The following is a 22,865-nucleotide window of genomic DNA, read 5'->3' as shown; positions in this document are numbered from 1 at the left end:
GAGTTTCCATTAGTATTTGAGTCTCGCACAATTCATTTTTTTGAGTAGATTTCCCTCAGTGTATAAGTTGTGCATAATTACATTTATTGAGTAAATTGTAAAGTGGAATTTTTAGTTAAGGTTTACTCAAAAATAGTATTCCCACTACTTTGAAACTAAAAGTTTGAGGTAATCAGTTTCCACAAATATTTTGAGTTTTCTATTCTTATTCAGGTTTACAGTGTAGGGGCAAATCGCTAGCAGTCCCCGACACATTAATTGGCCTTTTAGCTCTGGTTTGGGCTCAATCAACGCTTCTTGTTTGAAGCTTTAATAGACTGGTTTATGAAGATGAAGAATGTGATTTTGTAATTTGAAATACAGTGCAAGCCTATTTTTATATTTCTATATTGTTATCTCCCCTATAATTGAAATGAAAAAGTAACTAAATGCTCAAATACTGCTGCACTTTTCAGGTACTTGTTCTTTAGTTGAGTATTTCCATTATAATGCTACTTTATACATTGTAGATTTTATCTTTTTACTCCACTGCATTCATTTAACAGTTGTAGTTAGGCTACTAGTTTCCCAATAAAGAAATTTAAATAAGGGCTATGTGCATTATAAACTAACTATGCAACAGTATCATTATAGAATAAGCGTCACCTTTCACATAGGTCTGAGGATTTTTAATCCTAGAATCACAACAGTACTTATTTGACAACTGATTGCTCTTAGTCGTTCAAGCAGTTCCCCTCAGTTAAGGCTAATGCTTAGGATTCTTTGATAAACTTGAATTTGATAGTTTTAAATTTCAAAAAATGTTGCCATGAACTGGTAAACGTCACAGTGAATGGTATATTTGTATGTACTCTTTGCAGCCAAGCACCAAACAATACTTATGACTTCTTTTAATTTTTTAATTGTTAACAATTTCACATGGATTAACGAAGAATATTAGGCAGATAGACGGTATAACATTTAAAGCTGCAAAGACGTTTTTGGAAAAGGATTTGGTGTTGCTATGTAAGAGAAATAAAGTTAGTTCGGTGACAGATGTGATAGAAACGTGTGATAAGGTAAAGGAAGGACGTGAAGAACTACAATTCTTGCTGAACAGATGTGGGTGAGTAAACAAGGGAGGAGACGCTCCCGTGAACGGCGATGCGCGCTCCCGATAATAAACCTCTGACGCCTTCATCCGGGAACTACTACAAACTCGCTCTCCAACATGGCGGCGTCAGGTGAGGTTTATGAGGGTGAACGATCCGAGCCGTTTGGGGGGGAAATCAGCAGGTTTTACATCGATATAATTAACCATATCACGTTTGGGGATTGCTAATACCTCGTGTTGTTGATTCGAGTCGTTGTCCCGCGTGTATAAACAGGTTCGTCGGTTGTTTTGGCCCGGTAAAGACGTAACTGCTGGGGGAAGACGAATGAACGACTTGCACAACCTGAACATTTTACCCTAACGTTGCAGATTACATGCGGTCTTTCCCCATTAAACTTGTTATTGGGGTGATTGGGTTTTCCACTTTCAGGTTTACACGGTATTTTATGTTTTGGACGTTGTGTAACATGTTGTGAAATGTTTCTAACTGCGTGCAGAGCTGGCACATTGTATCCCCGTAGCGGAGCTCGCCGTGGCGCTCTGAGCAGATAAGCATCGGGCGCAAGCGCGTTTCATGGGAGAGGGGTTGGGCCGAGAAGACCGGGCAGCCCGAGGAGGCTCCCCACGTGTAAAGCCTAGCTCCCTGGTATCAGTGTTTCATGAAACGGGGTAGCTGGGTCGCATCCTAAACACTTCCCTGATAGCTTTACAACTTTGAGCCGTCCCATCCGGCCGACCAAGTCCTTCTCCGGTGATGGCGCACTTGGATCCTGGCGGTGCGACGTGCACTAGGCCCTAAAACCTAGCCGGCTAAGCAGGGAGACTTCCCCCATCAGCAGTCCTTTGCTGACTAAGCCCGCATAGGCATAAAGACAAAAGCGTCCTGCGTAGATGGCAAACAGTCAGCCTGCATGTTTAGCCCTGCTGTCGGGCCTCACAGTTATGCTCTTGTAGCTTAAGCAAAAGTCAGTAACGTTACTGCCAAAAGTAAATGTTACGCAGCTCCCGGCGTGCTAATGTCACATTAGTGCTAAGCGCTAAGAAAACTACTGACAGCAGTACATTATTCTTTTGTTTTAGTCAGGGCCTGTAATTCTAAACAGTGACTTAGCATTGTGTACTGGGAAAGAGTTGTTGTCTGTTTTTCTCTCTCTGTGTAGGTTTTGTAACGATGTGTGTAAAGAATGTCCTGACAGCCGGGATTTTCACAATAAAGCTCACAGCCAGCTTTGTAGGCCCCCTTTTTTTGCCTCAGACCAAAACAAACCAGACCTGCTCTATGAGATGAACTGTTTACCATTCAAACAGACATAATGAGGATTTTTCTGGATTACATGACGCATTGATTCAGACACCAAGATACAGTCCTCTAACATGCAGCCCTGTCGTTCTGCTAAAATGACTATATTTCATATGTCATCACTGTATTGATACTGTAATTATATTTTTACACACCATGTGTAATATCTGTCTATTCTCAAACTCACTCTGTGGGTGGGTGGATGTAGTTTTACAAACGAATAGGTTAAATGTATCAAATGAAGTTAAATGTAACCTTAATACATTCCTTTTTCAAACCAAAGGCTGGGGTGTGGATAAAGACTTTGAAAACCTCTCACACACACACACCTAGATGGGTAACGAACCTGTGGCCTTGCATGTTTCTTCCATGGCTGACTATTTACTGTTGTGTTCATATCCCCTCTAGCTAAGAAGAAGAATAAGAAGGGGAAGACTCTCACCCTGACTGACTTCCTGGCAGAGGACACTGGCGGCAGCAGTGCAGTCCCAAGCTACCCAACCAAAACCACTAGCTGGGCAGATGAAACTGACGACCTGGAGGGAGATGGTGAGCACACGCTGAAGTAAACGTGTAAAGTCTTTATCGGTCATCGTGTGCCTTTTTCCATTTAACAGTGGTAGAAATCAATATCATCTCTCTACTGCTCAGGTTGTCTCTTAGTTGAGTGGTGAGAAATGAAAACAGTGCGGTCACATTGGTACACTAGTGACATCAACATGGTCTACTTGACTGAATGTAAAATGAGCGACTGCATTTTTGTTTTAAATGTAAATGATGCGGCAAAGAGGTATTAATCTTTTTGTTTTTCACGTCTTATTAATGTATACAGCATTGTAAGAAAAGGTCAGAATTGGTGAACTATGTCTTAACAGCAGTTTTTCAGTATGAATATCACAACACTGAGGGTCTGCTGATACAATGTTGATGATCATATTGTCCACTATGCCCTTTTAAATGCATGTTATGTAAGATTGCTGAAGATAACCATGAACATACACATACATTGTTAAATTTATAAAGTAATGAAATGCTTCCAAATAATGACTGTTCAGCCTGCAGCGCTGCTTTTTGCGATGTAAAACTTGAATCTCTAAAGTGTCTTTCAGACTGAGTAATGACACGTCTGAGCTCCATATGTCAACTGTAAGCGTACCCACTGCACTGTTTTCCAAGTGCTTTGAAAGGAATCCATTCATTTGGTTGTACAGACTTGAGATGGCCGTTTTGAATATGAAATGTCGGCTGGATAGTTTGGATTGAGGTCCTAGATGGATAATTCAATGATTTTTGCTCTCTGGATGGTGTTTCACATGCGCCCTGGCAGTTTTCCTTTGTGGCTTTGCATGATGTGTCTACACATGGTTTTTGTCAAATTTGTTTGCACATCAAACTACACATCACACAATCACATGTTCTTGTCGCATGAAGTGTAGCTAGTTGTCTTGCACAGAAGGTCATATAAATTAGGGATGCACCGAAATGAAAATTCTTGGCTGAAACCGAATATAATGGAAAAAATTTGCCGAACACCAAACAAGTACATTCACATTTTTTCCATTTATTTTGCCTTTTTCCTTATTTTTCTTACTCTTAATTCCATACTGTATAGACACCAGGTAGGATTCTCATACTGCAACACTTGTCTTTGTCTTCGCCAAATTTAGATGCAGTTAGCTTAATCACCTTCTCAGACACGAGTGACAGAAACACGCAAAGCGAGTCAGACCGTTTGTTGCCACAGATGGTGTGGATGTGCTAGGAGACAATTCAGCATAACAGTGTCACTTAATGTCTGCATAAATAAAAGGGCATTTGACATTAAAATGGTTTCCAGTCAGCGGTAACTATTTCTTACACGGAGTCATTTTTGAATAGGAGTTTGGGATTTACTGTAGTGTCTCTTGTTTGTATTGGATGTTTATGTGAAGTAATGCCTGTATTATTCCACTAAGATTCATTGTTGTGAAGTCTTTGTTGCCATTACCTTTTTTGCGTGCGTCACAATAGAAGCACTCCTGGATTTAATGGACCAAGTAACAAAGGGAAAATAAAGTTTTAGGATAGCATTTGTTTGAAATTTTCCCTCTCCTTATCTCTCTAGTCTCAACTTCATGGCACACGGAGGAGGATACATACCGGGCGCCACCCATTGACCGCTCCATCCTGCCCACAGCGCCTCGCTCAGCTCGTGAACCCAATATTGACCGGTCCCGACTGCCCCGCAGCCCGCCATACACAGCCTTCCTGGGCAACCTGCCGTATGATGTCACTGAGGACTCGATCAAAGACTTCTTCCGCGGTTTGGCAGTAGGTGTAGCAGGCAAACACGCGGGCACTGTGGGGCACAAAGCACAACACTTGTTGTTTACAGCCACTGTTTTATAAGGCAACACAAACGACAAAACTCAAGTAACAATTTTAGAGTTGCAGTCTGTATAGCAGCTGTAACTGCACTTAATTTACCCGAACACCTTGTCAAGCTGGTCATTCTCATCAATATTCAATTACACCTGTAATTTTAGTCCTCGCTGACATATTGCCCTTGGGACTGCTGTGGTTTAGACACTGCAGGACATGTGTATTTCTTTAGTAGTAGCAGGGAGACACACAGGTCAACCTTGCTTCTTAGTTTTGCCTTTTGTATCCATAGACAGACATTTGAGTAGGGTCCCCATGTTCCTCCACAGGTGTGTTATATTTGGGGGGGGGGGGTCAAAGGAACACTTAAAAGATAAGACTTTCTTGATTCCATGTTGGGGAAATTCACTGGTTACAGCTGCACCAGATACAACACAACAGATGGCAAAGAAATACACACATTCACATACATACATTCAAAATACACAGATGTGACAGATCTAAACATTGCACTGGTCATGGTAAGGAGGTAGTGGCACAGTGAAAAAATAAATATAATTGCTTATTGAAAGTTTCCTCATGCAGCCAGAAAAGATTGAGCTTTTACACTTAACAGAGTTCCCAAAAGCCAAACTGGTCCGATTAGTGTTTCAGTAACAAAAAAAACGAGTCATTAAACTCTTTCAACCCTTGTAAACTTCTCATTCAGTACCTTACACACATACCTCTTTGTTCAAATATTGCTAAATAATTTACTTCTCATGTCCTCATGTGGCCTCTGGCTTGTTCAGTCACAGCAGAGTGGGACCCTTTACATAAAATGGTCACAGTGTTAGTGAGAAAACCTCACTGATGTCACACTAAGGTTACCTTCAACAGTGCAGGTACCTTTTAGTGCTGTCCTGAAATTGATGACAAACATTCTCATCTGGTATTTCTTCCATCAAGTCAACCCATTTGTTCCATATACGTGATTTGCATACTACTCTCTGTTCCCTCTGATCTTGTTTGGGCGAATGGTACAATGCTATGGCAATGATAGGTGCATTCTCTGTTTTATGTTACTCTATCACTATTTTCATCTCCAGATCAGTGCTGTGCGTCTGCCCCGAGAGCCCAGTAACCCAGAGAGGCTGAAGGGCTTTGGCTATGCTGAATTTGATGACGTGGATTCCCTCCTGAGTGCCCTTAGTCTCAATGAGGAGGTGAGAGGATTCAACAGGAACGTGGTTTTATATTACATATGAGTGTATGACTTTTTCTGTAGTTGTATTGCACAGTACAATCTTGGGTTAGGTTTTTTTTTATTGGCCTCACTGCAAAAAATGACTCTATTTGAACTAGTAATTACATAGTTTCTTTGTCATAAAAATGTATATGGGAGAATCACAAACTGTTTGTCCTCTCTATCTGTTCATGCCAACAGAACCTGGGAAACCGAAGGATCCGTGTGGATATTGCAGACCAGTCCAATGATAAAGGTGTGATGCTACCTTTTTTTGGTTGTTGTTTTTTGCTGTGACGTCTGGCCACTAGTGTGCCATTGCAAGGCTCCTCTCTGCCTTTTATTGTCATTTAGCAAATGTGAGTATGTCCCTCTGCCTTTATATTCTAAAATTAAACTTCCCCTTAATCTTCTCTTCTTTTTCTTCACACCTCAGAGAGAGACAGTGGAATGATGGGAGGCAGAGACAGGGGAAGGATGTCGGACATGGGTCCTGACAAGACAGACACTGACTGGAGAGCTCGGCCCAGTGCAGACGCAGACGATGGACCTCCCAAGAGAGATGATGCCTTTGGAGAGAGTGAGTCAGAATTGGCTTTGTTTGTGCTTCAACATCCGTACTTCTTTCACACTTGATTTGATGTGGGGGGGGGTATAGTGGGTATAACACTAGTGATACTAACTGGGGTAAAACCGAAACTACTTTCGTGTCCTAGGAGAATTTTAGTTGGAACAATTTGTTAAAGTAAACTATCTATTCCAAAGTTTCCAAACTCATTCCCTTCACTTTCCTGAAACATTGCTACAGGGTCTGGATAATGCCCGGCTTTTGAAAATGTATGAAAATGTTGACTGCAGAGAGTACGGCATGTCTTCCATCAAAACCCTGTTTGATGTTCAAACAGAACCCAGTCGGACAGTTCATTATAAGAGTTTTCACATGTGAAACCGCATTGTTGTTCTTTTATAATTCTTGCAGGATCACGAGACCGTTATGAGTCGGGAGGTTACAGAGATGGACCGCGACGGGACAATGACCGCTACGAAGGTGGAAGAGACCGTTACCGGGATCGCTATGACGACAGGGACCGCAGAGAGTTTGATAGAGGAGGTGTGTTGTGCTTGTTTGGACCTTGTCTTGGGATTACGATGTCTGATACCTGTCTGTATCAGCTATTGTTCTGCCTCCTGTTCATAAAATCCCCAAAATATTCTTTATAATGCCAATCCTAATCACATCATCATCTTACATGAGTCCTTAATTGTCCCGCTGCAGCCTTGACTGGGCTTGTAAACACTTGCACACCTCCACTTTCATCTCTCACCAGTTTTCTGTCCTGTCTTCCTGCCATCCTTTGTAGGTTTTGACTCTCGTGGTGGTGGAGGTGGGCGTCGTGCCTTTGGCAGTGGCTTCCGCCGCGATTATGATGACAGTCGGGGTAGCAGTGACCGTTATGGAGAGCGGGATCGTTATGGAGAGCGGGATCGTTATGGAGACCGTGACGAGAAGCGGGATGAGAGGCGTGAGGAGAGAGGTGAGCGTTCACTGTGTATATACACACACACAGACACACAACGTTTGGGCAGCATTATTTATTTGTCATCACCTCAAATAAGATTATTTGAGTGTTTGTTTTTGCCTTAGTTACATTTGGCAGTAATTTTGTTGTTCTATATTTAAAAAAAATTCAGTAATACAATGTAAATAAAAACTCATGTTTAAAATTACAAATTATGTTGACATACTTTCATAGTCGCGTCTGTTTCTGTAATTAAAGCTTGTTTGTTTTTTGTCCCAGGTCCTCAACAGAGACCCAAGTTGAACCTTAAGCCCCGTAGTGTGCCCAAGGAAGAGGAAGCAAGCAGCGGCGGCGGTGGAACTTCCCCAGCTGCAGCTCCGAGCTCCGGCAGCAGAGCATCATCCATCTTTGGCGCGGCCAAGCCGGTTGACACAGCAGCCAAGGAGAGGGAGGTGGAGGAGAGGCTGAAGAAAGAGGAAGAGAGGCTGCAGAGGCAGCTGGAAGAGGACAAAGGCCGGGGACCCGACAGAAAGATGCGAGACAGGTCAGTGGTTGATGGAGTTGGTGGCAACTGAATGTGTTATTTATAAAGTCAACAATTTTTAAACATTCCCTGTTGTGGGAGGAGTTCATATTGTTTATTTGTTTATGCTTTGATAAATTTCAGGAAGATACTTTTGTAACACAAACACAGCAAATTCGGCACATGATTTTTGTAGATCTGTTTTTTTGGGGTGTTATTTACACACAATATGAATTTTGTCTAAATTAACATGATATGACAACAAGAATCCATGTGAATGTGGAAAAAAAAAAAATAATTGATGTGATGTGTACTTTAACTGCTTTAGCTTTGTTTTGTGCAGTGGTGGACTACTTTGCATCAAGCACTGTTCTCAGAACTGTCAACCTATTCATCTCATTGGACTCTCTACGCTTTTTGTTTTGTTTTCAGGGACCCAAGCTGGCGCAATGAGGAATCGCATACTGAGCGATCTCGCACAGCAAGCGAGTCTTCACAGCCAGGAAGCACTTCTGGAAGAGGTGAGATACCTCAGCATTTTATTTTGTTAGCTTGCCTTCAGGAATCTGGTTTCTCCTTGTAAACCTTAAGAGGCAAGATTATGCTCTTAGGTTACTATATATCCAATCTTTGTCCCTTTTTTTTCCTACATAAAACTTTTAATCGATAGATAATCAGTCACATCAGTCATGCCACCATGTAAACCATCAAAGGTTGAGTCTGTATCAAAGTTTTAATTTTGAGTACCTTAAGACTTATTTTTTTCTCATAAATGCTGCCTTCATTTGCACTGGGAGAACTTCTAGCACTTTGTGTTTAGAAAAATACAAAAAAAACAACCAGTACAAACTAAAAATGGCAAATACCTCATCAAGTGGTAAACACTAATCCACAGTGATGTAAAACAGTTAGAAAACAACAGGCTCTTCTTTTCATCTACCAGGGTCCCGGTGTCGAGATGGCGAGCGCTCTGGGGACAATGAGGTGTTCAGTGGGAGAGAAGGTGAACCCTCCTCCCCTGGGTCCTCCCCGCTGCCCCCCTCTACCGGCTCCTCCAAGGAGCCCCTGAAGGTGATGCCCGCTCCTCCTCCTAAGGAGAATGTCTGGGCCAAAAGAAGTGCAGTCAGCACAGGCTCTAGCGATGGTGATGGCCGACCTCTAGTCTCTCCTGTCTCCCCAGGTGGTTCAGCTCCTCCCAAGCTCAGGTGAGAACACAAGTGTGGCATACTGTGTGTTAGGAAGCCTGTCAGGAGCGTACTGTTCACCTCCAGAATGAGCTACGAGAGGCTTCTAGAGTTCAACTTTCATGCAAGTGTTTTGTATGCTTGTCCCTGAATGTTCTCACTTTCTCTTCAGCTCCCCAGGTTCTGTGGATGATTTGGGATGTGGAAAAGGTAAGGCCTACTGATGAGACCAAACTCAGTGTAGACTATGAATACAGTTGAACAAACCATGTCAGTGTGACTCCCACACACAACTTTAAAAGGACAGAAATTCAAAGAAGGAAGATGTGTGTCAATAAAAAACACTTGACATTTATCTGCAAAAATGTGTGGCAAAAGAAATAGCCACATTAAGCAACCTTATGAGATTGTACAAATCATCACTCCAAAAGAAACAACAAAGGTGGATGGATGAAAATAAGACGACTTTGCTGTTTTTGCTGCTGAAAAGAAATGAAAGTGGTTTGAAACTGTCGTGTGGTCCAGAAAAGGCAACTGAGGTTTGCATGAAACCAGGGATCTGGGGTTTTCAATTCAAGTCTGTAAATGGTAAAACTTCATTGTACAGACAGAAAGTCAATTCCTTACTGTACATGTGCAGCTTTAATACATGAGTTATATTAGAGAATTCCAGTGTTTCTTATTGAGACTAGCTAACTTCCATTATAAGGTGTAAGAACAGCTTTTCGTATCATAATGAAAACATGTTGGGCAAAGCGAGAACGTGTCTGAAAGGAGCAGGTCATCTTCCAGCTAAGAGTATTAATTACAAGGGGAGCACAAAAATATGTCTTGCGTTACTAGTCTGCGTTGTTTTGCAAATAATAAAAATTACATCTATGGTGCAGAATAATATGCTAATGCACCACAATTCTGATTTAACGAAAAATCTCAAGTTCAGACTCGTGAAAACATTGAAGACCTACATAATCAGCAGTGCTTTATCAGAATAGGACTTTTTTTATTGTTTTGGAAACCTTTGGCTCAAATTTATAGGAGATTAATTCCACTGTACAAGCTAAGCTTGCATTCAAGCAGTTGTGCACCTCTCAATTGGCCCTACATCAGTGACTAACACTTTTTGAATCCAACCCAGTGGCTTTTTATGCTGCAGTGTGTTGTGAGTGTAGTCTACTGTCTAAAGTCCAACAACCTCCCCTTCACTCAACTGTCTGGCTTCTCCTTTAAGATGAGAACAAGGCTGAAGGTGTGCGTCGGGACCGAGGGCCCCCACGGGCAAGAGGGGGGCCTGCAGGGCCTGGAGCAGGGCGGGGCCGAGGAGAGGGGCCCAACAGAGACCGAAGAAAGGAGGCCGACAGGTCAGCCAACCAAAGCTAGCAACTCCAAAGTTCTTAATGAGACAGGGAGGACATTTACTGGGCATCTGTAAAGAATGGCCTATGCTCAGTTGTACAACTGATGACAGTCATTGTTCATAGTGTTGTGGACCCTCCTTTTCTACACCAAATAGTTCCAATCCCCATGAATGTAGCACAGGACATGAACAATTTCAGCAATAAAATATCAATAGTAAATTGGAACTAAAATTTGGGACATAGATGAGTTTTTCTTTTCTTTTGTTTTCTGAAAATGAGGACTGAGCACGGTGTGAACTGGGTGCCAAGCAGCTTGTAGATGTTACTTTTCAAATTATGTAAATGAACATAATTTGTGCTCCTTTAGTTTGTCTTTATAGCTATGTTTTGAACTATGTGTGCAGGATTCATAGCAAAGGGTCAGCTTTCCAGCACAGGGTCTGTCGATAAAATTTAAAACCTCCGTGTTCATTCTTATTGTAGAAAGGATAACAGAAGAGACCGAGACTCCAGACCACCCCCAGAGCCAAAGAAATTCGAAGAAACCCCAACCCCCGTAAGTCCTTCACTGCCAAGGTTTAGTCAGCCTTTGATGTCACCCAAATTATAATTCCTTAAAGGGTTTCCCTAAATCCCAGAGTCCCCCCGGTACAGCCCATCATCAGTCATAAAATAATTGACCCTAATGTTTCATGCTCCTTAAAGTTGACATCTTTTCTCTTGCATAAGCTAGATTTGTTTAGCATCTGAAGTTTACTGCACTGATCACCTTCTGTTTTTGTTTTGCCTCTTTCAGAAGTTCAGCTCAGCCAGTAAGTACGCCGCTTTGCTAATGGACGGAGATGATGCAGAGGACGTAGAATAGAGAGAAATTGACGAGACGGCGCCTGAAAGCGCAAGAAGAGGAGAAAACGCCGAATGCAGGAAAAAAAAATAATCTCACATAGCTTATGAAAAAAACTCCACATGGAAGAGGCTCCTGGGAGGACATCACTCCCTACCTTCTTTCCTGCTACAAACCTGTCCTTTACTTTCAAAACACCCCCCTCCCACCCACGTACCCACCCTCCCCTGACCCTCCTTCTGGACTATTCCGCTTCTGAAGAATAGTCACATACTGGACTTGTTTTAAATGGAAAAAACAGAGTAGCTGACACGTGGAAAAGTGATGGATAACATTGAATTAATTGTAATAAATAAATGAAAAAAGTGGGGAAAAAATGAATTTGTATATTTGTGAATCAAAGGTTTAGTGAGGTCAGATGTTATCCAACAGAAGATGTAGCTTAGTGCAACCTGTTTTTTCTAAATCAAATTTTGACTTGCATAATAATTCATTATTAGACCCCTGTTATTTGTTAGAAAATAATTTGGTATTAGATAATTATTCTAAACCAATCTCTTAAGTCAAATTTAGTCATGAAAATCAGTCTTCCAACACTAACAGTCATGAATGTTGAGCCTGCTGACTAATTTAAAAATCTTTGTCAATCATGTGTGTACCATTCAACACAGTATTACAAGAGGGGAATGTGTAATACATAGACTACAGTAATGCAGGAGTGACCCGCTACAAGTGCCATTACTATCGCCCCAGTCATTGTACAGATGTCTCTTTCTACACCTGATGAAATAATCAAATCAATTAAAGGCTCCTCATGGTCGTTTACAGCAGTCTTAAAGATTCTCCACAGCTGTCTAAATCATTCACTCTTGCTGACGTGAGGAGTACAAGTATTTAAGGAAAGTTTGCAGTTGCCTATAGTAGGGTGTGAGCATTTGCATGAGATTACATGAAGCTGTCTTCCAATTTGCAATAAATTGGGGTCATTATGTACATTCAAATAGTATGTGGTCATTGTATATGTATGCATTACTGGAGGTATTCAGGCTAAGGGTTAAAAAAAACCAAAAAAACTGTTCAAGTGTGTAAACTACCCGTTTAAAGCTGACTTTGTGCTTGGCTGTAATAGTTAACGGTTACAAACGAGCCAAACTGTCAAGCAGCTCCTCTTTGTTGCCTGCATTAACCTGACTAGGCCCTACACATGTTTGTGACGGCGCGGCAATTTAAATTAACCACAAAACCAGTGTCTGTTGCAGGATGGCGAGTTGCATCATCAAGCGCATCACTTTCATGTGCAACTACAACAGAGTGCCTCCGCTTGCTGTTCTTCTAGTGTGGTCTGAGACAGACTATTTATCAAGCCCCCCCCCCGCCCCCCCCGCTGAGGGCCGAGTCCTGGTGGCAGCTGGTTGGGATCCTGCTGAGCTTCACATCCCACACACACACAGACAGAGGGCACCCACTTTGTTGTGAGATAAGACTCTAGACCCCATATAGAGAGCATATAGAGACAGAGGGAATGGTGAGTGGCAGCAAGTAAAATGACCTGCCAATCACCGTTTAATGTTAAGAGTTGTTCAATACCTGCTACAAACAAATCGGTTCTGTGCACATTTATTTCAGAGTATACCGTTTATATCAAAATGGCTACTTAGGGAGCATAAAGTGTGTGGGTGTCACAGAAGCTTAATCTCACTGTAGTATCAACCACCTGTGTGGACAAGTAAACATAAGGTCATGTAACGTTTATATACTTTGATTGGGTTTTAATATAATATCATTCTTTCACATTATTTATCACACTATTGTCTTGCTTATTTGTACCTACATCTTTGTGAATGGTGGCACTAGGAAGGGAAATTGGTAAGATATAAAGTGTTCAAATCACATCATCTAGGAGAAGCTGATGTTTAAAAAGAATATTAGGAACTCGTACCTGCTGTTTTTTACATTTAGTGTAGTTCTGCATGATTTCAAATTCAGTAAAGAGTTTCTCTTCATTGTGAGGTTGCAAAGTGTGTGTGTGTGTGTGTGTGTCCAGTGGTGGAATAACTACTGTAATCAAGCACACTTTTGGAGTATTCAGACTTCACCTGAGTATTTTCATTGTATGCCATTTTATACTTTAGTGAAAAGAGGGCTGCATCTTGGAGTTTAAAAATGTTTTCGCCCTACCAGCCAGCCAGCCAGCCAGCCAGCCCACCACCCTTGTTGCCTTGTGAATCAGCAGCTGGTCCACACAGGAGGGTCTTTCCTTCCTCCTCTTCAAGCCACAACATGACTGGAGTTTACGTCACTCAGGGCCCTAGATTATGTATCAAATGAAATTTGCCATTACATGTATACTAACTTTATATGTGTAATCCGTCATGATTAGCTACATGTGTCTGCTGATGCCATCACGGGAGCTGCAATACAGAGGCATCTCTGAGGCTGCTGAAAGTCTCACTCAATGCATGTTGTCTGTCGCCTAATTTATCCCGCAGCCCTGGATTTGTCTGAGTTTAAACCAAGGACCGCTTTGTACGGTCAAACTGGGGGCTAAAAACATGGTTTTAGAAAGAGCTTATTGTTGGAGATTTTCCCCTCACACCCCTAAAACCTCCATCTTAAAGCAGTGTTTTGTCTGGAGAACCCAGTTAGAGGAAATACAGATTTGTGTGTGTTACAGAGAGAGAGCTGTAGTCTGAAGGAATTTAACGAGGGGAGAAGCATATTTGAGATTTAGGCACAGAGTCTATCATTGTTTTCATTTCAGTGGAGAGAGCAACTGAGGGACTGAAGAGAGAACATTAATGTTGATGTCGTGTGTCCTATCGAACAGGGTGGTGGAGTTCATCACATCTAATATTTTTACATCCCAGGGAGTGACAGATATATATTGTTTAAAGAAGGAAAGATCCCTGTTGGCAAAAGAAAGTAGGCCTCGAGTCTCAACCAGGCGTCTACTAAAAAACCCAGGCAAGCGGATAGTTAAAAAAAAAGTCCTCACTTCCTTTCCAGCAAGCAGAGAGGAGGGAGTAGTGGGATCTAGCTCACAGTATGTTCTCATGAGCAAAGTTCCAGAGTCTAGAGGGATGACGTGTGTGAAAGAAGCTGTATCCAGTCACTCCCCCATGAGGAAGAAGAGAGTGAGAGGGGCTTAAGTGAAGCCAAAGGAAAGGGGAAGGGCCTGACATCAACAAGCCAAAACAGCTGCCCCCTTCTCCCCCCCGGAGAGACGGCAAGAGGATAGAGGGGGCAAGAGAGGAGGGTCTGTGAGTGTGGAGCAGGAAAGAGCGGCGTAGAAGACATTTGAGGGTCTGTAGAGGCGATGAGGAGAGAGGGAGGTATTGGAAAGTGGAAAGCAGGAAGGGAAGTGAGAGGTGGTGAGTCTATGCCTGCGTGCTTTCAGAGTGAGGACTGCCAGAGAGGAAAGGGACAGGGAAGAGTGTAAAAGGAGAGAGGGAGGGAGGGGGGCAGGCAGTGGACGGCCTGTGCTTGGTGACACTTCTTGGAGGGGAGAAAGAGGGGTTGTAAGAGGAGAGGGCAACGTCATCTGGAGTGGATTTCAAGGCAGGACAAGCTGTCAGAGAGAAGGGCAGAGGTGTGAGGAGTCACTGGGGAAGAAGGAACATGTTGGAGGGGAAGACATTGGCATAGAAACACAAGGAGGCCCTTCAAAACATGAGGCGCTGAGAGGAGGAGGAGGAGGAGGAGGAGGAGAAAAGAAGGACCTAAAACACTTTGTCTGGATCGAGCGGATAAGATTCGAGGAAATTAAAAGATACAAGGCAAAACAGGAAGTATGGGGTGCGTTCACAGTACAAGCACTGGCCAGATGAAGAAACCTCATACTGACACAGGAAGAATCCACATAAAGGCAGACCCCGAGTTACATCCTGAAGTCCTGCAACTTTCCCAGGTAGGTGAATAACTGCTCCTCAGGGAACTGTGCACAGTCTGGTTGCACACTACAGTACGTTGAGTGCATTAGCAGCTGAAGGCAACGAGCAAAAGATCATGATAGGGGTAAAACAGGTCCTGGATGTGCACATTGTTGTTGCAGTTGTTTCAAACAGCCGTAGGTACTGCTTACTGTTTGTCATGTGACTTAATTTAACTGTTCTCCACTATATTCACCACATAATAGTCAACTGAAGGAATGCAAAGAATTGCCACACTGTTTCCAAATTAGATAAAGCCCGGACTCAAAAGCAGCTCCCCCCCCTCTCTCTTCTCCCTCTCTCTCTCTCTCCCTTACGAAATATTCCTGCTCTCCGTTAAATAGAACAGAAGCATCTCATGCCGCACATGTTTGCATACCAAAGGATAAACGCGTGTTTTGCAGGTCCCGTTTAGATCTGGAAGCATGTTTGTAGATCGTTAAAAGTATTTGATTTCGATGGCCTGGTCCCTCCCACCGCGTACAAAAGAACCTGAGGCAATGAACGGAGGAGAAAATGACGCAGACAGTAGTGGACGATCCACTTTTTCAAGTCCCTCAGGGGTCAAGGTTCAAGAGGAAGTGGTGTAAGTTACTGTCCGGTTCCGATCCGCCGTCTCCCTGTCTCCTGGCTCTATTTAGGAACATGTGTGGATTTAGGAGCAAGCCACATTGCTGCACACGTAAAGACTCTGGAGGACTTTTATAGTAACAAAAATAAAAGTGTCTGTTGCTTAAGCACCAAGGCTCCACACCAGAATGTGTGTGTTCTCACAATCACCCTCTGGCATGTAGCCTATGTCAGAGTGCAAAGTAATGTCACTTTTAGTTTGTCCAGTAATCAAAACACTTTTATTTTGCACAAAAAACTGTATCTAACTGGAAGGATTTTTGTGCGTGTGTATAGTTTCCCACAGTGCTGCGGGGTGCAGTGAACTTCTGGATCTTGCTGGAACAAAAACATTACTCAGATCACATGTGGCTTCAAATCCCCTGAAGCCCCGATTGTGTGTGTCTGTCTGAATTTCTTTGTGTGTGTGTGTGTGTGTGTGTGTGTGTGTGTGTGTGTGTGTGTGTGTGTGTGAGTGTGAGTGAGAGAGAGAGAGAGAGAGGTGTGAGACCATGCCAAATTATGATAACATAGTCCCAGCTGAATGGGTGGACTCTGCAGGAGAGGAATGAAATGTGTCATGTTGTTTGTAGTGTTTTTTTCTCTCTGTCTCTCTCTTTCACACACAAACACATGCTCATTCCCACACCTATTTTCAACATTTTCATGGCTGTTTAGAGGTGACACCCCCCGTACTCACGCAGGTTATAAATAACCTCCCAGAGCTAGAGCATACCCCTGGCTCGCCACCTGCTCCCGTCCCTTGCTGAGTGGATCGTGTGTGTATGTTTGTGTGTGTGTGTGTGTGTGTGTGTGTGTGTGTGTGTTTGTGTGTTACCCAAAGCTAGAGGATGTGGCTTCTGCCCTCCAGCATGTCATCACCAGTGAGGTGTCACTGAAAAAAATACTGACGCAGGCAGAGGTATTTAATGCAGAGGGGGTGTCTCACTGTACTCTGTCTTCATTTACAGAGTGTGTGTGTGTGTGTGTCTGTTGCAGCTGTATATTATTACTATTTTAATGAATTAGCACAGTGTGCAAGTGCAAGTTAGGAATCAACATTGCAGTGACACAGATATTACAGAGTCACATAATTGGTATTTGCACTCTTCCAAATTTATGAAACAGTGATTTAATGTGACACTCAGCTTGAACTTTTATACATTAGCTTTGTCTCTATGGATGAATTGTTTTGGAAAAACACCCTTAAAATGCTACTGCTGCTGTCCTCACAGTAATAAAAAGCCCATGCAGCCGCAGTCATAAAGAAATCCATTATGCTGCTGTCGGTGCCTGACCCTCTCCTCATCTCCATGTTGGAAGTGGAAGGGCTTCAGGCTCTCTGCAGTGGTCAGAGATGCTTGTAGAATGACATAGACTTTGGCTGCAAAAATCCAAATGGGGCGGGGTTCTTTAATACTGCAATGCAATACTGCAACACCGCTGATAGTCAAGGGAGCCTCTGGAGAGTGAATGTCCACTAAACCTAAGTTCCTTTTACTGGTACAAAAAGTACATAAACACCTGTGCAGTCTCATGCAGTCCATATTCAAAAAATCCTTATTACATCAAACAAATACTATCATCATAGTTTCATACAGAAGCCCAAACAGACATTCATACATTATATTTACTCGGCTTTCGCATGATAAAGAGTTAATATAATTTGTTTTCTAGAGATCTCGAGTTATTTATGTCATCAAGTTTCAGTTTTCTCAAGATCTTGAGATTACGAAACTTTGTTTTTTCGAGATAATGACATAATTAATTTGAGATCTCGAGAAAACAAAACAATAGTTTAGTATATTTAATGATTGCAGGAAACATCCTTCAGTGTAGCAATGTCAGAGGAGCAGGAGAATATTGATCACTGCATCATTCTTCAATCATCTCTCAATACATACAGCATCTCTTCTATCAAGTCCTGACACAGGCTGAAATAGCTTTATGCCTTGCCGTTACAGATAGTATACACATTAGTGTGCGTCATCTAGGAAAACCGTTAGCAAGGCTACAATTTTATTGGCGGCCCATCACATTTAATTCATTATTGTTTTCTTGAGATCTCGAATTACTTATGTCCTTATCTCTGGAAAACAATGTTTGGTTATCTCACAACCTCAAGAAAATTATCCCGTTATCTCAGAGCAAACAACAAAATTTGTTATTTCAAGATAATGACATAAATAACATGAGATCTCAAGAGAACAAATTATAGTAACTCAAGGGAAAACAGAGTAAATAAAAAGGAATGAGGGGGTGGTGATGGTGCAGTAGATAAAACACTTTGGTGTGGGAGACACTTAATCTCTATTGCTGCAGAAGCGTGTGACTTCTAACATATATAGCAATTGTAAGTGGCTTTGTATAGAAGCGTCAGCTAAATTAATGTAATGTATGAATGTATTGGCCTCTGTAGTTTCACAATGACAGTCACAATTAGTTTTCAGTAATTTCATTGGATTGTCTTAAATGGCATGTATGCTGTTTTTTTAAGGACTTTAGTTTAATTATAGAACAGAAAAAGGTTCATTGCCAACCTTTCAGCACTAGCAAACACACATGCCTTACCTATGCACCTAATGTCAGTCCTTGTTGGAGGGCTGTGCTATTAGTACTTGTCCACAAGGTGGTGTCCTTGACTTGTCCTGAGTGTTCAGTTTGAACTTCAAACTGACACACTGGCTTCACAAGATGAGTTACATGATGTGGTTTCAACAATGAACTACTGAAATTGTGTTTATCTGAAATGAAATGTTAAACTTGTTGCCTGAGATGGTTTGTGTCTTGAGATAATTCACAGACCTTTAAGAAGGAGAAGAAACTGTACTGTGATTAACATGGCCCAGTGTTGGCTTTGGTGGACCTCATTCCGCAATACACCAATGCACATTTGTCAATTCACTGTTGTATGTGGGTAAATAATTATTAGAGTGGCTTGGATGTCATGTCTCTATAAAAGCCACATTCTTAGAGATTTTTATTTACTGTACTACTACTTGGCTCAGATGTGCAACCACAAAACCCAACCACATGTATAAATATGGGGAAACGTTTGCAATGCAAAAATCAATGCAATGTCTATTAGTCAACTGTGACTTTATATATTGAGGTTAATTTGGTATTTTTAACTCCTGTAATATCACCATGTTACTCATATAATTTTAAATAATATGATACTAATTAGGGCTGTCTCCGACTAAGGGTTTACATAGTCGAATCAGAATCGTCAAGTCCTGCCGACTGATAGTCGAATCATGTGTGTTTTTGTGCACAGCGATTGCAGGCGGGGTTACACATGGTAGCTCCGCTTTAATCTTGAGAAGCTGCAGAGCTGCAGTCTCTATTCATTCAACTTACACTGTAAATTTACAGCTAAACTGAGGCTTTTTGAAGACCCTTTTCTCTCTCTGTCTCTCTCTCTGTCTCTCTCTCGCCTGTCATTCACCGGTCTTGTGTGAGTTTTGCGTGCATTCCTGCTGCCGACAACTGCATGCACGTCGCGGTTCCTTGCAGGTCTTTTTCAAGTAGCCAGCTATTTAAAAAACGATAAAATATTCTTTGTGTGGTTCATCAGCGGTGATAAATTACCCGAAAGTCCCGCAAGGAGCGGACAACTCGGCACAACACAAGTGAAGCCGGGGCTCAGTCTCTTCAGCAAGTGTTCCTCCACACACTCTACGCCTACACATGCGCACTGACGACCCAGGGTTAGGGTTACAATTTTGGATTTATTTACGCACTTTTAAAAACATTTATTGAAAGTTTTTTTCCTTTTTACATGTTTATTTACAGCATTAAACGTAACGACACGGTTACATGTACAGCAACTCAGTGGGCCAATACGTAAGTCCAATCGATTCAAGCACCAAAAATCACAAGTTATGTAATAACATTTCAAATGTAAATGGCTGGAGGGGGTGGGGGAGGACCATCCTCTCCTCTCATATGCCCTCTTTTTGTCAGGTTCATCAATCGATCGTCTCTCCTCCTTTACACACACACAGCGGATGCCACAGTTTATAGCAGCTTCCATTCATCATAACAGCAGAGGACACATGTCAATAGTCAGTGTTACTCTGCTGCTTTGATTATAAGATCAATACATACAACATAATGGTAATGTGTCCTGTTCATGTGTGAGCATCTCCATTCCAGGTCAGTGACCAAAATAAACACTGTTTTTCCACCTGAGAGGGTTTTTGTTGTTTGATATAAAAAAATAATTACATTTTTAAAATCAATTACACTAGAATTTATTATTGAACTGATACCCTTCATTTGGTGCAGCACATGCTACAACAATTTTAAACACCCTGTGCTTAAAATTGGACCTGAGTGTGGGACATCAGACCCCAACTAAAATAAAAACGCAGTGCAGTCTTTATGTAGGATTAGTTAGTAGGATGGTTTATGGTATTGTTCCCAGGGCATGGTTGTTTTAGGAATCCAGATTTTTTTCTTTGTTTAGTCACCAACGCTGGCATGCTCTGATTTGCTGACTGTATAGTTAAAGTAATAATCCTAAATTTTAGAAAATGTTTGAATTAGTCTAGAGTGAGTTAGATGAGAAGACTGTAAATATGAAACTACTGGCAGCTTAACTTAACAAGAGGAAAGACATAACCTGTCTCTGTCCAAACAAAATCATCATCATCAAAATCAGCGCTCTAATACTGAAAGGCTATATTCAATATTTTTTATGACAATGAATCAAATGACAATATGAAAACAATGTGACATGTGAAAAGGGTCGCTTGCAGTCATGAGCCTATAGAGTTATCAGCCAAATCTGCAGATCCCTTCGGCGTTACAGAGCTTTAGCTTCAGCTTGTTGTTTAACTGTCTGGCCCACAACTTTGATGTTCTGGATCACTATCACCGCTCTTATAACATTGTTTTCAACTACAGCAGACAGCTGTTTTGAGTGAAAAAGCTCAAAAAGCACACTGTACATTACCTGCTCACCACCAAATGACAGACAGACAAAGTTAGCTACCAGCTGCTGAACACAGTGGACATCCTTTTCTCACCAGAAAAACAGCCATATAGATTGATTAATATATCTTATTACGAGCCATATGTACTTTTTAGTTCGACTTCTAGTGGCAGAAGAACTCAGGTGACGTAGTAAACAGGGCAACAAAGTCCGTTTAAGGAGGTGGTGGGGTGCATAATTTCGAATTCTGTGTGGAAGAAAGCCAAAGGTGACATGTTTTAAGTTAAATGACATTTTGTAGATGGCTCACATCATGTGACTAATGTAATGTACTTATTTTAACCCAAACCACAATCTTTTCCTAAACCTATAGTTTTGTTGCTTAAACCTAACCAAACTACGACCATTTCACAACATTTATTACGTGATAAACATCACGTGACTTAGGTCATGTGACTTAAGTGACATACCTAAGGTCCTATGCGCCTGTTGCTGGACTGGTACTTGCCAGCGCTCTTACATGTCATTTTGGGGAATGGTCATATACATTGTTGTACTTTCCAACAGACGTGTATTTTTGGAAAACGGTCTTGTATGTCGTTTTGGGACACAGATTTCCCAGAGTTGTTGGAGACCAAAAACAGAGCTAAAAGAGAGTGAATATTGGACTTACATTCATCAAGAGGCCACAAACAAACACAACTCCAAATGAATGACAATGTTGTTCTGTGTCTGCTAGATGAAGAAGCAACCGTCTGCTAACAAGTTTGTCATTTTAACTTAAAGTGACTATTCCTGCATGTAGTAAATGAAGTTGTGGTTGTCATGTATGTCTAATGAGGTGCTTTAATTGTTTATTTAAATGATGCTGCATGATAAACCTTCCAGTATAATCTGCAAGTATCAAGTGTAATAAATTAAAAATACCTGAATTTAGTAAAAACTAAGGGGAAAAATGTATAAAGAAGCAAGTCACAAATTCTGTGGATTTGTTTTTCTGAGGATTGTAAAGTGTAGTCAAAGGGAATCAGCTCCACTTATCTTCATATTATGTATCCACACAGAGTCCAAGGTAGGGCTGCATAAAACATTAATTATACATTTCTAGTCATAATGGATTTAGACTGCGTACGCTCCACTGTGCAATGTATGTTTCATAATACATTGCACTTAATAGAATGAGTTTCCTTCCACTCTCAATTCAAGATAGTAGGAGAAGTGAGACTCTGGTGTCGGATAGTCAATAAATAAGTGTTTGTCAGAGTGTGAGTCCAAACTGGCATGCATTCACCTTCACCTTCTAGAGTTAAATTCAATGCCCCTCCTGTTTGGAAAAACCCAGACATCGGAAAAAGCAAAAAAATGCTAGAGTTGAGAAATGTTTTTTCAAGACCAGAGAAACGCATCGAGCCATTTAACAGGAAAAGAAACACCAGTGTGTGCAGGTACGCTGTTTCTGGCCCTCCACCTTTCCCATTGCGTCATACACACATATACACACACACACACACACACACACGCACACGCACATATACACAAACATCCCTTCTGTTTCCAGGCATCTCCTCCCCCTCCTCCTCTGCTCAAGGAAAGATTTAATGGTTTAATGTGCTTCACATGCTGTCAGAAGGCATTGCTTTGGGAGGGCATTAACATAACTTTATATAAACATTGTCCTACTTCTTTTCACTGGGACGGTTGAGTATTGGTTTATAAAAAGTCAAATCCATGGATTATGACTCAGGGCTCTAGATTTTTTTGGCTTTCGAGCACTGGGACTATGTGTGTGTGTATGCAAGATGGGTTTTTTTTCCAGGGTTAAAGCTTTATTTTCTCCTTTATCATCTAAATTATACTCTTATCAAGTATTACTCATTAAATGTATACTGTATACTGTAGTATGAGTAGAGATTTGAGAGAGACAGCGAGCGGGCACACTGGGTCTGTCTGTGTCATATTTACCTCCATCTCTTTCTTTGCTGT

At 41.6% G+C, this 22,865-nt stretch overlaps 2 protein-coding genes across 6 annotated transcripts in view; both read left to right on the top strand.

Annotated features, from left to right (window-relative positions):
• Positions 1 to 1,121: 1,121 nt before the first annotated feature.
• Positions 1,122 to 12,398, top strand: eif4ba (eukaryotic translation initiation factor 4Ba). Of its 4 annotated transcripts, XM_046076093.1 has the most exons (15): positions 1,122 to 1,223; positions 2,802 to 2,942; positions 4,498 to 4,703; positions 5,843 to 5,959; positions 6,181 to 6,235; positions 6,416 to 6,559; positions 6,959 to 7,090; positions 7,341 to 7,514; positions 7,779 to 8,043; positions 8,455 to 8,543; positions 8,966 to 9,227; positions 9,379 to 9,416; positions 10,435 to 10,564; positions 11,045 to 11,117; positions 11,358 to 12,398. In XM_046076093.1, exons 1-15 carry the CDS (start codon positions 1,211 to 1,213, stop codon positions 11,424 to 11,426), a joined length of 1,908 nt encoding a protein of 635 aa, XP_045932049.1. In that variant the 5' UTR covers positions 1,122 to 1,210; the 3' UTR covers positions 11,427 to 12,398. The 4 variants fall into 4 exon arrangements, with proteins under 4 accessions (XP_045932049.1, XP_045932051.1, XP_045932050.1 ...); XM_046076095.1 differs by lacking the exon at positions 10,435 to 10,564; XM_046076094.1 differs by lacking the exon at positions 11,045 to 11,117.
• Positions 12,399 to 14,866: 2,468 nt separating this feature from the next.
• The window catches only part of LOC123987322 (tensin-2-like), a 30,564-nt gene continuing 22,565 nt past the window's right edge, over positions 14,867 to 22,865 (top strand). The window contains exon 1 of one of the 2 annotated variants that reach the window (XM_046076092.1): positions 14,867 to 15,312. In XM_046076092.1, coding sequence (XP_045932048.1) covers positions 15,196 to 15,312 — 117 coding nt within the window. In that variant the 5' untranslated portion in view covers positions 14,867 to 15,195. The remainder of the gene's footprint in view (positions 15,313 to 22,865) is intronic. The other variant, XM_046076091.1, reaches the window with a different exon arrangement.

The sequence above is a fragment of the Micropterus dolomieu genome, linkage group LG18, assembly GCF_021292245.1.
Source record: "Micropterus dolomieu isolate WLL.071019.BEF.003 ecotype Adirondacks linkage group LG18, ASM2129224v1, whole genome shotgun sequence".
Classification (NCBI taxonomy): Eukaryota; Metazoa; Chordata; class Actinopteri; order Centrarchiformes; family Centrarchidae; genus Micropterus; species Micropterus dolomieu.
Note: the sequence above shows the minus strand (reverse complement) of the source record. Positions and strands in the feature narration are given on the sequence as shown.